This window comes from Saccopteryx leptura, chromosome 6 (genome assembly GCF_036850995.1).
Source record: "Saccopteryx leptura isolate mSacLep1 chromosome 6, mSacLep1_pri_phased_curated, whole genome shotgun sequence".
NCBI lineage: Eukaryota > Metazoa > Chordata > Mammalia > Chiroptera > Emballonuridae > Saccopteryx > Saccopteryx leptura.
This window is the reverse complement of record NC_089508.1, coordinates 188,869,207-188,885,893: the sequence shown is the minus strand read 5'-3', so window position 1 is coordinate 188,885,893 and position 16,687 is coordinate 188,869,207. Positions and strand designations below refer to the sequence as shown.

The 16,687-nt window shown below is 54.4% G+C and overlaps 1 protein-coding gene across 2 annotated transcripts in view; it reads left to right on the top strand.

Annotated features, from left to right (window-relative positions):
• SH3PXD2B (SH3 and PX domains 2B) overlaps positions 1 to 15,149 on the top strand; it is a 93,083-nt gene extending 77,934 nt beyond the window's left edge. For both annotated transcript variants that reach the window (XM_066388457.1, XM_066388458.1), the window contains 4 exons: positions 2,335 to 2,561; positions 5,394 to 5,443; positions 6,295 to 6,420; positions 9,093 to 15,149. In XM_066388457.1, coding sequence (XP_066244554.1) covers positions 2,335 to 2,561; positions 5,394 to 5,443; positions 6,295 to 6,420; positions 9,093 to 10,619 — 1,930 coding nt within the window. In that variant the 3' untranslated portion in view covers positions 10,620 to 15,149. The remainder of the gene's footprint in view (positions 1 to 2,334; positions 2,562 to 5,393; positions 5,444 to 6,294; positions 6,421 to 9,092) is intronic.
• Positions 15,150 to 16,687: the final 1,538 nt, after the last annotated feature.

Here is a 16,687-nt window from a genome sequence, read left to right as displayed (position 1 = left end):
GACAGGGTGAGGTTTTAGCCTGAGCCACAAAAGGATGCTTCTCCTCTGTGCTGTTTGGCTTCCCTCCCTACTCAGATCCTTCTATAAAAACCCATAATAAGCAAAAACCTTCTCCAAACACAGCGAACCACAGATAGCAGCAAGCCTGTTGAGCAAGACTGCTCTCCACCTCCAGATGTTCCTCTTAACGAGTAACGGGGGGCTGAGCTGTCCCATCTCGTGCGTGTGCTTTCCCACGCCAGCCCTGCCTGGCGACCAGGACAACGCATAACCCTTAACCCAGCGCTGACCACCTGCCCTGGTCTCTCAGAGTGCGGCAGTGAAGGCATTGCAGACACTTGGTCACGGTGCCTCCATCTGGGTGATGAAATCAGAACCCCATGGGCGGGTCGAGCGGCCAGCTCGTGCTGGTCTGCCTGGTACTTTCCCAGGTTTGGTAATGAGCCCTGGGGCCCTGGGTCCTGGAGTCTCTGTGCCATGACATAGGACCTTAGGGCTGCTCACGTGGGGCTGAGTGTGTGTGGCACGTTAGTCATTCATTCGACAAACAGACACCAAGAATCCCTTCTGGGCCAAGCACTGTTCTGGGAGTTGGGGGGTCAGCCATGAGAAAGACACCGTAATTCACGCCCACAGGCGCAGAGGACAGACCCGTGCACGGTCACCGGCCGGGGTGGTGCCCGATGTGTTGGAGAGAGACGCGCAGGGCAGTTGGGGGCACAGAACAGGGGCTTCCGTGCCGGGGGGTGAGGAAGGCTTCCTGAGGGAGGGGAACCTCAGAACTGAGGTCTGAAGGACTAAGGACAGTGATACATAACACTGTCTTGCTGTCTTGCTATCTTTTTTATCCCAAAACTTCGTGGCTCTGGTATTTGGGAATGGCTTATTGGCCCCGGCCCCCTCCTGAGACCGCAGCGTGATGTCTGAAGCTAGAGAGTGGCAGTCAGGATTTGAACCTGGACCTCTCTCACCCCCGAGCCCACTCACTGCTGCCTGGGTTGCCCCTCTGCGTGTGGCGTGGTGTCCCCAAATGCACTGTCTCATATTGAGGGTGAGGGTTGTATGCAGCGTGACGTTTTTCACTTCAGGCAGGATGTATTCCTGGGCATTTTAAGATTGACAGACACCAAACTCTGCCTATTTCTCTCTCCTTATAAATTTGCTTTCAGTTAGAAAGGACCTTTTTTCATTGAAACCCAGTGCTATTTTCTTCTTAAAGTAATTCCTGACAAGATACATGGGCCTATAGCATCTGTCGTTGCCAGTCAGTTCAGTGTGTTCAGCTCCCCCAGAATGTGGGCTCCTATTTTGGGGGCCAGACCAGTGGAGCGCAGGTAGATGTTTAACAGCTCTATGAGGGGAAAGCCCTCTCCCTGGTGAGACCTGGGAGCAGCCCCCACTTGCCGTCTGGAAGCACACTTAACCAGTGTGAACAGAGAGCCCCGTCCTTCCTGTGCCCAGAAACGGAGCCGCTGGGGAACGGCCGCAGAGCAGGGAAGTCAGGATCGCGGACAGGTGTCGGCCACCTAGGTCGGCGTGCCTGTCTGCCACCCCCCAGGCCTGGACGGATGGACTCCATCAACAGCTATAAAGTGCATAGAACCAAACAGGAAGTGCCTGCCAAGCACCAGTTATTGCTGCGGTCGCAGCGATGGCCCTAAAGGGGCAGCATCTGTAGCGGGGCTACACCCCCTCACCAAGGCCATTTGCAGTGGGTCCCACCTGTCCTTTTATTTACTCACTTCACTGGCACTGAGACCCTTGACACACACAGATGGAGCAACCGTGGCCCTGCCCCGGTGCTTGCGTTCTAACTGGGGGAGACAGGTCCGCGCTGCCAAGTGTCGTTGCGGGATAGGTTATTGGGACTGAGGTCCATGCAGGTGGCGGGACGCCATGGAGGGAGGGCTTCGTTCTCAGCGAGGCTCAGGAAAGGTTTGAGGGAGAAGTGGTGTTAAGCAGAGCTGGGGGAGAAGCAGCCGAAAGGGTAGGGGCTTAGCTGGCCGACTGTCTCCAAGAGCATGGGCACAGAGGTGGAAAGATGGCAGTGCGTTCAGGAGGCCGTGGGCCGAGGAGGGTGGCTGGGACATGAGGTTGCCGGGAGGCAAGCAGAGGCTGGGCTGGGAAGGCCCTGAGTGCTTGGGCATCATCGGGAGGCAGTGAGCCTATGCCAGCCTCTGGCCCTGGGCGCCCGTGAGCCGTCGTTCCTGCCATCTGGGCCCCAAAGTGTGAGTCACAGCAGGAGTGTGGCTTCTTCCCATGGGCCTGGCAGAACAGCCTGACCGGCGTCCTTCCTCTTCCTCCTCCTCCTCCTCCTCCTTCTCCTCCCCCCAGGTACCAGGGCAAAGAGGGCTGGGCCCCAGCCTCATACCTAAAGAAGAGTAGTGGGGAGCCCTTACCCCCGAAGCTGGGCCCCAGCTCATCTGCCCACGCGGGCGTCCTTGACCTGGATGGAGTTTCCCGGCAGCAGAACTCGGTGGGCAGGGAGAAGGAGCCGCTCAGCAACCAGAGGGACGGCCGGTTTGAAGGCCGCCCGGTGCCCGACGGTGACGTCAAGCAGAGTGAGTGACACCCCGCAAGCCCGGTAGGCTGGGGAACCAGTGTACGAGGCTCCGTGCTCAGTGCTCCTCACACACTGTCCCTCTTCCTGTCGCTAAGAAAGCAGAGGCTCGGAAACCCTGGGTGACTGGTTCCAGATCACTCAGCCAGCAGGTTGCAGAACGTGGGTGCAGATGCTGTCCTGCCCAGCACGTGTTCCACACAGCATCACACTGATCACAACAGCTGCTGTTTCTCATGCCCCTACTGTGTGCCAGGACTCTTACAGTCTCATAGACTCCACACAGCAGCCTCTGAGGGACTGACTACTTTTGTTTTTACACATTAGAAAACAGAGAAGTTAAGTGGTTTGTCCAGGGCCACCCAGCTAGTAAATAGTGGGCAAACATGAACCCAGGCCCATCTGACTCCAGCGGGAGTGCTTTCTCTGCATGACCTCATTCCTGAGCCAGAGGAAAACAAGGATGACCCTTTTAAGTTGGGTGTACTCCAACAGTTCGTTACCCATCTTGCTTTTCAAAGCCTCCCCATATATACTTTACCATTTAATGTCCCCAACGCATCTGAGAGTAGGGTTCATTACTGTCTGTCCACTGCATTCCCAGGACTCCAGCCCCAATCATGTGGCCCTGTCCTAGCTATTCAGAGCAGAAGGAATCGGTCAGTTGGGAAAGGACATCCAGTTAGCCATAGGGATAAAGTCACTTGTCCCTGGCCGGACTTCTCCAGCTGTTTGTAATGGCTCTTTTAGTCTGGGAACTTCGTGAGTTGCACAGTCTCTGTTCAGCCACTTTTCAAAAGCTCTGACAAGCCAGGGCAGGGGTTCCGTCCAGCACCTATGTCTGGGATTCTAGTCTGTTCCAGCCAAGAGCACAAGAGGATTCCCGTTTTCCTAGGGGAGCAAATGAAAATCAGAAACCCCATGTTAAGATAGATTCAGTCCTGGCCAGGTAGCCCAGTTGGTTGGAGCATAGTCCTGACATGCCAAGGTTGTGAGTTTGATCCCTGGTTGAAGCACATTCAAGAAACAGCCAATGAGTGCATGGATAGGTGGAACAATAAATTAGTATTTCTCTCTCTCTCTCCTTTCTGTCTCTCTAAAATCACTTTAAAAAAAAAGATTCCGGTGCTCAAAGATACTCACCCCACCCCCACCACATACATACACCCAGTAACAGTGGCTCAAATAATTTAGATGTTCATTTCTTTCTTACAAAAAACTTCAGACATATGTCCATGGCTGCTATGGCAACTGCACACAATCAATCTTGTTATGCTGCATCTATCATGTGTTGTCCTCATCCACCTAGTCTAGGATGGCTCACCACTAGTCCAGCCAATGAAGAGGAGGAAGAGAGAAGTGGCAGGCTCCACTGAGAACCTACACTGTTCCTACTCTCTCACATCCTATTGGCCAGAACTTACTCACATGGCAATACCTAGCTGCAAGGAAGTCTGGGAAATGTAGTCTTTATATAGGCAGCTTAGAGTCTGCCTAAAACTCTGTTGCTGTTTATTCTAATAGAAGACAGGAGAAGTGGTTAAGAGATGAGCAGTCATCTCCACATTTCAACTGCCAAGCTACTCCTCAATGTAGACCCATGTGAAACTGGCTCTGGCAACACTGGGGGTGCCTTTCTCAATATTCTACCTTTAGCCAAGAGCGTTGAACCACTAAAGTCATCTTCCTCCCAACCTTGTCTAATTTGTTTAATTTGGGTTTACTCTAAGGCAGTGGTCCCCAACCCCCGGGCCGCAGACTGGTACCGGTCTGTGGGCCATTTGGTACCAGTCCGCAGAGAAAATAAATAACTTACATTATTTCTGTTTTTTTATATTTAAGTCTGAACAATGTTTTATTTTTTAAAAATGACCAGATTCCCTCCGTTACATCTAAGACTCACTCTTTTTTTTTTTTTTTTTTTTTTGGTATTTTTCTGAAGCTGGAAACGGGGAGAGACAGTCAGACAGACTCCCGCATACACCCAACCGGGATCCACCCGGGCGACGCTCTGCCCACCAGGGGGCGATGCTCTGCCCCTCCGGGGCGTCGCTCTGTTGCAACCAGAGCCACTCTAGCGCCTGGGGCAGAGGCCAAGGAGCCATCCCCAGCGCCCGGGCCATCTTTGCTCCAATGGAGCCTTGGCTGTGGGAGGGGAAGAGAGAGACAGAGAGGAAGGAGAGGGGTGGGGGTGGAGAAGCAAATGGGTGCCTCTCCTGTGTGCCCTGGCCGGGAATTGAACCCGGGACTCCTGCACACCGGGCCGACGCTCTACCGCTGAGCCAACCAGCCAGGGTCCGGTCGCATAATTTTATTTTGTGCATTTATCCGTCCCACCCTAAAGGCTGGTCTGTGAAAATATTTTCTGACATTAAACGGGTCCGTGGCTCAAAAAAAGTTGGGGACCACTGCTCCACAGCACAAAGCCAGGGTGGTAACATTTATGGTATGTCTGCCATGTGCCAGGAGCCTCCCACGTATGCTTACTTTCATCTCCACCACTTCCCTGGGGAGGCAGGCATTAGTCCACTTCTGCCAATGAGGGCCTTGTGGCTCAAAGAGTCAGATAACTTGTTGCAGCCCTCCTCTGCATTATTCTGCAGCCTGCACTTTCACCCTTCCTGGGAAGCTTCCCAGCCGTCCTGAGCCAGACCCACACGGCCCCTTCCCAATCCAGCTCTCCTCGTGGGAAGGGTCACAGCAGCTCACTAACGCCTGTGCGGAGTGTTCTGCCTTATCTTGCACAGGGAGGAATGGAACAGCTCTTTCCTGGTGTCCAGCTCAGGAATTTTATCTGTAGAATTCTGTGAAATAAGATCTCATCTCTTTATAGGATCACCCAAGATGAGGCAGAGACCCCCTCCTCGCCGGGACATGACCATAGTAAGTGGACCCTTGCTGCTGGGAGCCGGCCCCCGACCTGGAACTGTCGCCTTACCCTTGTCTCACCTTTTCCAAAGATGCGCTCTTCCTGTCCACACAGTGGCCTCGTGAAGCAGGCCGGATGAGTGTTAGTCCCATTAACGGGTGGAAAGACAAGTCGCCCACGGCTTTTGTGACATTAGGCCTCAGGATGTGCCCTCTGCATCCCGAGCCCACTCCCCTTTGTCTTAGATCAGCCTTCTCCAGTAAGGTTCCTTGAAGCCAAAACTGGGATGAGGCACCAATATTGCTTGTGGTACCATTCTGATATTTTTCTCTCATACATCGTTTCCTTAGGGACCTTTCTAACCAATACGTTGAAAAATGGGTCATCTGTTTTTTTCATGTCTGCCATTCAGTGAGCACCTGTGGGGTGCCAGGCCATGTGCGGGGTGCTACACGACATTCACTGATGGAGTGCTTATGGTGACCCCACCAGGTCGATCCTGCCATTTTGTCATTCCAAAAGGGGACGTGATTTGTTCACAGCCACACCTAACCAGTATTTCTAACCCAGATGGGTCTGACTTACAAACCTGTTTGTTTTTTCTAGAAGTTCAAAGAACATTGTCTTACCTTAAGTTTTCATGATTGTTGGCAAATGTTCTCTTCGTGCTAAAGCTGAAGGGCCAGTGACCCCTCTAGGAGATAATGATCTGAGCAGTCTTCTTTGTTTTGTCCCCTGGGCCCACCAGCGCCCCCTTGAGGATGGTTGTGTGCATCCCCCAGCCCCGTAGCATCCCCCACTCCCCTCCTTCAGCGTCACGGTCGTGGACTCTCATTGAACTTAGCACTCTGTTTAATCATACCAGCCTCGAGGTCTCAACCTGCCCAAGCCCCCTATCCCGCCCCAAGTGGAGGAGGAGTATTACACCATAGCCGAGTTCCAGACCACCATCCCTGACGGCATCAGCTTCCAGGCCGGCCTGAAGGTCGAGGTCAGTGTCCCTTTGCCTGCCTGGGATTTTTTTTTTTATTTATTGTAACATTGGTTAATAGCATTATATCAAGTTTTTAAGTATTTTCTCATGATCAATTCTGTATTCTCTCCAGTTTTGCCTCCTGGTTCATCTCAACATCATGTTAGCCTTCAGAATATGTTAATGGACCCACTGTGTTCTAGCCACGGAGCTATCGGACACACCTAGTTCTTCGCCTAGTCTGTGTATCTCCATAACGTGTTTAATGATGCTGATGTAGACACCTCTCTGTGCCAGGTGCCTTACCTAGTTGCTAACTAATCTTCACAGAAGTCCCTAAGGTCAATATCTTCAGTCCATTTTACAGATGTACCTGAGATAAAGGGAGGCTAGATAAATTTCTCGAGGTTGCATGGCTAATAAGTGGTGGAGGTGAGATTTGAACCAGGTCTCTTTGGTTTTAAAGCCCAGGCTCTTTTCTTTCCTCACCACTCTTTTGATTTTGCATTTGCTTCTATTTATTCATAATAACTCTTAGCTTGTCTCTAGCAAATGAAAACTCCCAAAAGTCATGATTAAGAACACATGTTGAGAGCTTCTGCCATATTCTTTGCATGGAGTGTGAGCTTAGCAAATCCTCATTGATATATTTCATTTTGATTATTGTTCATACTTAGTATTAGAGTTGTTGAGCTCATGAATGTGCCCACAATAATTTGTATGCCCAGAATCACCTTGAATTGTTACCATAGCTACTAAGTGTTGGTAAGATGCTAGTACCCTCAAGTGAGGGGTTTACATTTATCAGTGCCCTTTCCTGGAGAGAGTCCAGTGGCACTTAAGTATATGCTTGTCACGTGCATCCTGCTCTCTTGGTAATCTTTGCTGTGATTTAATAATAGGTAACATTTACCTTTCAGCATCTGCCAAGTGCCGGTGTATGCATTAGCTTATGTGGCCGTCATGAACACCTGCAAGTGGGTGTCATTGTTTTATCTCTTCTTTGTGGTTTGTGTAGAGCCATTCAGGCAGTAAGCCAGAAGTAGGACCCAGGACCGCAGGCCCTAGAGCTCAGCCTCTGCCTCCCGGGCCGGGTCTGTGGCTGCCCTTCCTCTCCGAGCTGGGTACAGGGTGCAGCAGCAGATCTATGCCCGCAGCCCTCTTTGCCCCAGGAATTGTATCACCAGGCACAGCTTCTCCCCAAGCTGGTCCCCTTTTTGGAACAGGGTCAGAGTGGGGAAGGCTCAGACTCCGGAGCCCACCAACCTGCCTTGGACTCCCCCCACCCCCGTTGACTTGCTTGACCCTCTGTGAGTCTGCGCATCCTCAGCTCTCCTGAGACTCAGTTCTGCATCTGTAAAATGGGATCACAATCCCAATCTCATGGGGCGTTTGTGAGCATCAATCAGACCCTGTATGCACAGAGCCTGCCAGAGAACCACAGGCATTCATTAGCTCGGGCTGCCATCACACAATGCCTTGGACTGGGTGGTTTAAACAACAGGGTTTATTTTCTCTCAGTTTTGGAAGCTGGAAGGCCAAGGTCAGAGTGTCAGTGGGGGTGGTTTCTCCCCCGGCTTCTCTCTTTAGCTTGCAGGGGCTGTCTTCTCACTGCATCCTCACATGGGTGTCCCTCATTCTGTATGTTCTCTTGTGTCCTAATCTCTTCTTATAAGGGCACCAGTCGTACAGGATTAGGCCCCACCTTAATGACCCCATTTAACTTAATTACCTCTGAAAAGGCTCCATCTCCAAATAGAGCCACGTGCTTAGGGGTAAGGGGGTAAGGGCTTCAACTTACGAATCTTGGGCAGATACAATTCAGTTTATAGCCTGCAGCTTGCCTGCCTTTCACCTGTGTGAACTTAGGTAGCCGGTGCTGAACAAAAGGCAACAGGTGACACGAGCTCTCAAATATCACGGGGGATTCCGCCCACCGTTCCATTTAATGGGGGTGTAGCCCAGAGGGAGAAGGGGAGGAGATGAAAGTTTGTTTTTCCTCCTTCACCATCCATTCCCCTGTAAGTAAACATGGGCTGAGTGTGATTCCCTCCTTTAAGGATTTGCATTTGTCATCCAGCCGGGCCTGTAAACACCGGAACCACCTCATCGGGTTTTACCTTGAAATTCTTTAGAATTGTAGCAGACATTACAGGGGCCCTGCCCTGCATCCTGACTCACCTGAGTTGACCTACAGCTGCATATAGGTCCCCCACAGCTGCCAGCTTCCCACCTCTTCCGTGCCCTGAGGGCACCCCCAGAAAGGGGGCAGTTAATGTCCTTGGGGGCAGAAGTATGAGCCTGTAGGTGAATGTCCCCACCCCCAGTGGGGCAGTCTGATGCCACATGGTCCCCTGGAAGGTCCCTGGCGGATGAAGCCCCAGTGGCCTGCTCATACTAGGCTCTCACACTCCCCATTTGTTACTTACTCCCTGAAATCGCCTCTCAAATTAACTCCCTGTACCCAAGTCCATGTGTCGGGGACTGCTTCTGGGGAAATCCGGAGTTAGGCAAGAACCGCTCCCTTGTGCGAGGTTTCTGATACACAGCGGTCTCCACAGATGGGCCACCCCAGCTCTTGTCCAGGAGCCTGCTGAGTGCCAGTCCCCGCTCCGGAGCTGCGCCGTCCTGGTCTGTCAGCACTGGAACCGTACCTGTTATTAAGTGCTTTGCTCTGTCCCCCCGTCCAGGTGATCGAGAAGAACTTAAGTGGCTGGTGGTACATTCAGATTGACGATAAGGAAGGATGGGCCCCAGCAACCTTCATCGACAAGTATAAGAAGACCAGCAATGCCTCGAGACCCAACTTCCTGGCTCCCTTGCCCAACGAGGTGACCCATCTCCGGCTGGGGGACGCAGCCGGCATGGAGAACCACACGGGCAGCGAGGCCGGCGGCCCCTCTCGGCCCCTGCCCGACGCTCCGCTCGGCGCGGCGGATTCCGGGATCCCCTGGTCCAAAGACTGGAAGGGCGGCAGGGAGCTCCCGAGAAAGGCGTCTTCGGACACGTCGTGCGCGGGCTACGAGGAGATCTCGGACCCCGACCTGGAGAAGCCCAGCCTCCCTCCCCGGAAAGAATCCATCATCAAGTCGGAAGGGGAGGAGCGGGAGCGGCAGAGGCTGGAGCAGCTGCGGGGCTCCTCGCCCAAGCCTCCCGGCGTGATCTTGCCAATGATTCCAGCCAAACACAGCCCCCCGGCCCGGGACGGCAGGAGGCCGGAGCCCAAACCTGACAAGAGCAAGTTGTTCCAGCTCAGAAACGAGATGGGGCTGGAGTGTGGCCACAAGGTACTGGCCAAGGAAGTCAAGAGGCCCAACCTGCGGCCCATCTCCAAGTCCAAGGCCGACCCGCCCGAGGAGAAGCCGGAAGCCGTGCCCCAGAATCCCTTCTTGAAGTCCAAACCTCAGGTTAGGCCCAAACCGGCTTCTTCCCCCAGGACAGAGCCACCGCAGGGTGAAGACCAGGTGGACATCTGCCACCTCAGGAGCAAGCTCAGGCCTGCCAAGTGCCAAGAGAAGCCCTTGCTGGACGGAGAGAGCGGCCCCCAGGCTGTTGGGGGCCAAGACGCAGCCTTGAGCCGCAGCTTCCTCCCCGGGGAAGGGCCCGGTCGTGCCCAGGACAGGACGGGCAGACAGGAGGGGCTGAGCCCAAAGGAGATACCCTGCAGAGCCCCTCCGAGGCCGACCAAGACCACGGATCCCGTACCTAGGAATGTGCCCGTGCCTCTCCAAGAGGCGCCCCAGCAGAGACCCGTGATCCCGCCCCGTAGACCACCCCCTCCCAAGAAAACCTCTTCAGCCAGGCCCCTCCCAGAGGCCAGAGGGCCACAGCAGGAGGCCAACGAAGGCCGGGCCCCTCCTGCCCCAGGCCGGGCCCTGCTGGTCCCTCCAAAAGCCAAACCTTTCCTCGCCAACTCCTCGGGGGGCCAAGATGACGTGCGAGGCAGAGGCGGGCTGGGGCCACGGATGGTGGGCAAGATCGGAGAAAACAGGGAGAAAGTGGCTGCGGCTCCCTTCCCCGGTGCTGACGGCCCCAAGGACTTATATGTGGCCGTGGCCAATTTTGAAGGAGACGAAGACACCAGCAGCTTCCAGGAGGGGACCGTGTTTGAGGTCCGGGAGAAGAACAGCAGCGGCTGGTGGTTCTGCCAGGTCCTCAGCGGGGCGCCCTCCTGGGAGGGGTGGATTCCCTCCAACTATCTCCGAAAGAAGCCCTAGCCTCCCCCCTTCCCTGTCTGGAGGTCCCGCGTGTCCCTGCTGGTCTTACCCACATATTTAATATGCCTCTTAATTTATCATTCTCCACGCAGCTCCCAAGGAAGGGAGGCTCTGGAGAACTGGTTTCTTCCCTCCCGTGGGGTGGGGTGGGGTCGGCCCTCCCACCCCAGCCATCCTTGGAGGCTTGGAGGCCACACGCTTGCTCTCCCTCCACTCAGTGTCCCTGCCTTAAGGCCAATGGCATTGCCACCCAACCTCCCTGCCCACCCAGCAGTGGGACCGTGAACTCTCCCAAGGCCTCCGGGACCGGAATCCGACGTCTGGAGAAACTGCAGAAAGGGTTTCTCGTTGCTCGGACGCAGCGTCCTAAGGGGCTGCCTCCCGGCACCCCATCCGGTCCGTGACAGCTTGCTCCAGCTCCTCCATGTATGTCTCTGAAAGCCCAGTGACTTTGTTCACCCCGTTTCCAAAATGCCTGGTACCGGAAAAGACTTTACCCTGTAGAAGTGGCTCCGTGGCCAGTCCCAGGGAGGGTCCTCCTCTCATGTTTGACCAGAAGCGGCTGCCCCATGAGTGGGCCTAGAGGCCACTCAGCTATCCCGCCTCCCGTCTTCTGCCCTGGGAGCCTGACTGGGGTGCTAAAGGGGCTGGTGCAGCCTGGAGCAAGCCTCACTGCCACGCTCAGGGACAGTCCCTGCCCTGCCCTGGGGCATTTCATGTCTGTCTGCCTTGAGCAAGCATCTCAGCGTTGGTTTGAAAAGGGGGACCACTCACAAGCCATGCTCCTTGCTGAGCAGCTCGTCCATGCCAAACTACCCGGCACTTTACATTCCCGTTTAACCCTCACGACGACCCTCTCTTGTCACATTAGACCCATTTCATAGATGAGGAAACTTGGGCTCAGTGTGCCTGTGGCACAATGGCTAGGAAGAGGAGGAAAGAGGATTTGAACCCAGGCCGACCTGACTCCCAAGCCTGTGCCGTTCACGCCCTGGAAGAGGCCAACAGGGCAGGGGGAGGAAGGGGCGTGGGTGCCGGAGCCCTGTTCTTTGCGCCTGTGCTGGTGTCTCAGGAGGGCTGGAGCTTGTGGAGCAGAGGGGCTGAGGTGGTCTCACATGCCAGCCCTGAGGGGCCCTGGCGGCTCAAGGACCAGCAGCTGGCTCTCCATTGAGCTCGGTGTAACCAGCAGAGCCCGCTCCCCGCCCGCCAGGTGACAGGGACCCAAGGACCAGGTGGATGCCTCCTGTCGCTCGCCGCTGCTTCCCACTCCTCTCTGGCTTTCCTCGTTTCTTCTTACCCTCTGCACTCTCCCTCTCACCGGGTGGAACCCGGGGCAGCCCGCCCACCCGTTTTGATGGTGTGGCTCACATAGAGTCACAGCCACATACAGAACTAGAACCAGGGCCCGAGGTTTGCAGGTCCCAGCCCAGAGCTCCTGCCTGGTGGACCGTCCCCACCCCACCTGACCCCACAGGAGAAGAGGAAATGCTCCTGTCCTCCTGTCCTCCTGTCCTCCTGCCCCAAGTCTCCGGTTCAGAGTGTTGATTGGCTGCAATGCTTTTGGAACTACAAAGCCAGCTTGCTGTCCATCCGCAGTGCCAAAGGTCCCCTCCACCTCCAGCACGTGGGCTCTGGATGTTTCTGCTGGAAGGAGTTTCCTCAGACCTACAGTAGCATCTTACTCCTGTCAGTCTGTAAGTCCCACCCCCGAGAACCTTAGGGCGGGGCCCTGAGGCTCCTCTCCCTGCACCTGCTTGTCCCTTGGCCCTATGCCCAGAACCCCGAGGGAAGAAAGGAGGCGACCACCCACCTCTTCACGGCCCCCTCACTTGGGAGGAGGCCCCATACCCTGTTTTCCTCAGCATTTGATCCATGTTGACTTAAACCCCTTCTATGAAGTTGTGAGGCAGGATTTTACTACATTTCAAAAGACAGAACTCTTACATTTTTTCCTCCTGATTCACTTTCTGCTCTCGTCGACCTTTTCATGTATTTCGCGAGCGCCTACCCTTTGCTAGGCGCTGGGTAGACCAGGCTGCGTGTGGCTCCCTGCTGGGCTGTGCGGGCTTTAGTTTCTGTTTGCCAGTTCCACCAAAGGGGTTTGTCCTTGACCTCATTCCCGCCTCCCGGGGATCCGCTGGGCAGGAGTGGACTGGTTCTTTCTTCCTCTGGGCTTAGTGTTTCCCCGCAAATGAAAGACCCTGCCTTTTTATTGTTGTTGTTGTTGTTATTATTAATCTTATGGGAACTGAAGGTACTAACACCACATTCCCCTCTGTTCACTGTTCTTTCCTCAGGATTCACTTTATTCACTTGTGTGCTGAGGGCTCCTCTCTCCAGCCCCTTCTGCCACAGTGGGTACATCCCCAGGCACCTGGAAGTGTGTAGGGGGGGTGTCTTGATGGCAGTGGCTCTCCCTAGCTGTCCTTGCCTGTGGACTTAGGTTTATAACATCCAGAATGGCGGCCATTATTCTGTTGAGTGATTGATGGGAGTGGGTGCAAAAGTGCCCTGGAGTTACAGCCACAGAAGATGGCCTGGGTGCAGGAATAACCCCCCGCCACGCTCTGGCAGGTCACCAGGGTCAGACACTGTCCCTCCTTTAACCTGGTCCTCATGATAACTCTGTGAGGCGCGTGGGGTCAGCCCCAATCTGTAGTGAGAAAATTGAGGTTCGGGGGTGAGGCCACATCCCTAGCGTCATTCAAATAGTGACAATGACCAAGCTGAGACTCAAGTCCGTGGGTGTTTTCTCCCCAATGCCCATGACGTCCTCCGCCATCAGCAGTGAATGCACTTCTTGGGGCTGCCAGGGAAGCAGGTGATCCACGACTGCACGTGTCAGTGAGTCACAGGTCAGTGCCAGTCTGAGAGGTAGACAGAGGTGTGGTTTTTCTCCCCTCCTCAACTCCGCTTCCTTCCTATATTTTATCTTACATCTTAAAGTAAAACTACAGTTTGTGTTGCCACCCAGACTTTAGAAAATCTGAGTTTCAGGACCACCCCTTGATAAAATAGACCTTGGCTCAAATTTTTTGCTCAAAATTTCTTTGCCATTTGCTGGGGTTATGTCCTTGTCCCAGGAGACTTGGGATGAGCTGGGCTCCAGCCGTCCTGGTGAGCCTCCGCCGCTGGCCTCTCCATGTAACCAATTTCTCAGGCTACGTTCTAGGCCTTAGAACATTTCCGGGCCCACTGGGGATTTCATTACCACGTGGAACAGAGGAAAATGAATTTGCCACATTAAAGAGCAGGTGCTAAATCTCCCCAAGGTTTGGGAGGACCTTAGGAATGGACAGTCTAGCATTCGTTCAGCCTGTGCCAAGTATCGACACTGAGTGGGATGAAGAAGGAATGGGTCCTGCCATCAGATAGCTGGCAGCTTGGCATCAAGAACGAGAACGTCCATGCCCTGGCTCCCATCCTCTCATTGTGCCGAGTCACTAAGTGTTGGGTCCACCTGCTCCTGGGAGGGCTTGCCCATCTCTTTGGACTGTGACAGTGGGCACGTAACAGCCTTGGCCATGCATGGCAGTCTCGTCCCCCCTTGGTTGTCCACGCCTATCTTTCTGCAAACGGCCATCCCATGGCATAGACCAAAGATCACCTAGCCTCACACTGTGGCTCGAATTAGTGAGGACTGGCTCATGCCGGGGCCCGAGGGTGCAGGACGCCCTCCCTTAGCCTGGGGGAACTGGTCCAGACCTGGCTACGGCTCTGACTTTGTGCAGAGTTAAAACCAGGAGGCTCTTGGCCCACTCACAGACCACCTGCTGAGGACCCTTCCCCACAGACATGGCCGTCCAGCTCCGTGGGGTCGTGTCCGTTTCTGGTGCTACCCTATGGGTCCTGGGCCCCTCCCCATGCTTCGACATTCCATCTGCCTTCCCGTTTCTATCTTTGACTCCAGAGCAGGCCTTCCTAGTTCTAGCGTGAGACACAGGGGCTCAAGCTCTGTTTCCTCCAAGAAGCCACACCCAGTACCTCAGCCTGTAGCCTTCACCATCAGGCCTGCTACGGACACACGAGGAGGTGCCCGCCAGGCTTGTTACAGCAATAAGCAGTTCTGAGACCGCGAAGGTGTCCGGGTTCTGTCCCCTTGTACACCGTCTCTGCCTCTGTGCCTGTGCCATTGCTGATAGCGCCCCCTTCGCTCCTCCGGGGCTGGTGAGAAACTGGTCGCCATAGCTTCGGCCCACATGTCCCGCTTCAGAGAGCCACCTCGTCAGTGGGCCATTTCTCGCATCCCTCCAGGAACAGTGGGTTCTGATTGTCGCCCCCGCCCCACCTTGTGCGCGTGCGCAGGAAGAGGCTGGAGCTCTCGGGACGCTCGCGCTCTGTACCCTCTTGGCAAATGGACAGATTCTGGTGGTGTTTTTTGCTTCCTTTTAACACACACATGAATACTGAGATGTATAATGTGAGGGGGGAAGGGTGATGAACAGTTAGCTGTAGCATGTATAGACTATGTACTTACCATTAGACTTTTTCTTTTTTTTTTTTTTAATAAAAAGAAAATGCTTGACTGGTTTCAAGCTTCGCTGTGAAGCTGCGGTGTCTGTGGGTTTTCTTTGGCCGAAGGAAGGGAGCGGAGCCGTGAACCCTGGCAGCTGGGCCTGGAGTTTGAGGTCTGAGAACGGAAACCTCTGTCGGCTTTTGTGTTTGGGCATCGCCCCAAAGCGGGAGTGACTCTCTCTCCCTGGGGCCTCGCGCACCTTGATCCTTTTAGCTACAGTGTTCGGACCCCAAGGGGAAGCTGGGTGTCCGCCCACATGCCTGAGCTCCGCCCACGCTGGAAAGACTTGCGTGGCCAGACCGCTTCGAGCTGCTTCTCACTGCTGTGGCCTGTGGACAGGCCAGGGGTGTCGGGGAGGGTGGCTGAGGGTGGAGGGCAACCATGCCACCTGCCCCCCCCCCCCGGAGGTGGAGGGCACTGCCTGAACTTCTATTCCTTTCGCAAGGGCAGAGCCAGGCTCTCCATGTGGAGCCTTCTTGGTTCCAGGTAAATCTTGAAACCAAATCACACCACACCACCCACCTTCCTAGGGAGAGAAGGGCAGGAGCAGCGGAGTCCCTGGACAGAAAGACTGCAAAGGGGGGGACATACAAACAATATTCACCGTCAGAGGACACTGTAAAAGCAAGGGCCTTTGGCAGACCTTGCTCAGGGAGAATGGCCATTCATGTACTGGATTATCTCTGTTCCCATGAGCAGGGGAAATTATTTTGTGGGCCAGGCCCCCCTTGGGAGCATTTTCTCCCAAATCTTCCAAACCAGAGTGTTTAGCCATAAGACGACAAGTGGCAATGGCCTGGTCTTCCCCTGGCAGCGGTACAGGGGCAGGGGGCCTCCTGGGATGGGAACCGGACCATGGTCAGAAACCAAGCCTGACCAGTCTCGGGGGGCAGTCATCCCATCACCGTGCTGCAGGGCTCCCTTGGAGACAGTGCCCACCATCCCCGTCCCACTGCACCAGGAATGCCACACCGAACACCAGCCAGCTCTCATCCACACCCTTGCAAACACCCTCCTCTAAAGGGTCATGGTGAGCCCTGGCCCGGTCGCTCAGGTGGTTAGAGCGTCATCCCAACATGCAGAGGTAGTGGGTTTGATCCCCGGGCCCTTTCCTCTCTCTCTCTGAAAATCAATTTAAAAATAAATAAAACTTGAAAGTGTCTAAAGGATAAGCTGAAAAATTTATCATTAGGAGATCTAATTTTTTAGTCTACTTCAGTAGTCGTCTTATCCGCCCCCAAGGATGCACGGACCCCACTCTAAACCACTGACAAGGGAGTTGTGGACTTGGGGGTTAGATAGAGCTGGGTTTGAGTTTCCAGCTCTGATGAACACTTGACCTCTGTGATCCTTAGCATCCTCGTCTGTGAAATGGGAGACAAGAAACCCCTTCGGACAGAGCTGTGAAGGTGAAGAGAAATTATGTCTGCCTCACACATAGAATTAATAATACTCTTCAAATACACTGCTCACAGAAATTAGGGGATATTTCAAAATGAATGTGAAGCTAGAAAATATCCCCTAATTTTTGTGACCAGTGGATTTTCATTGC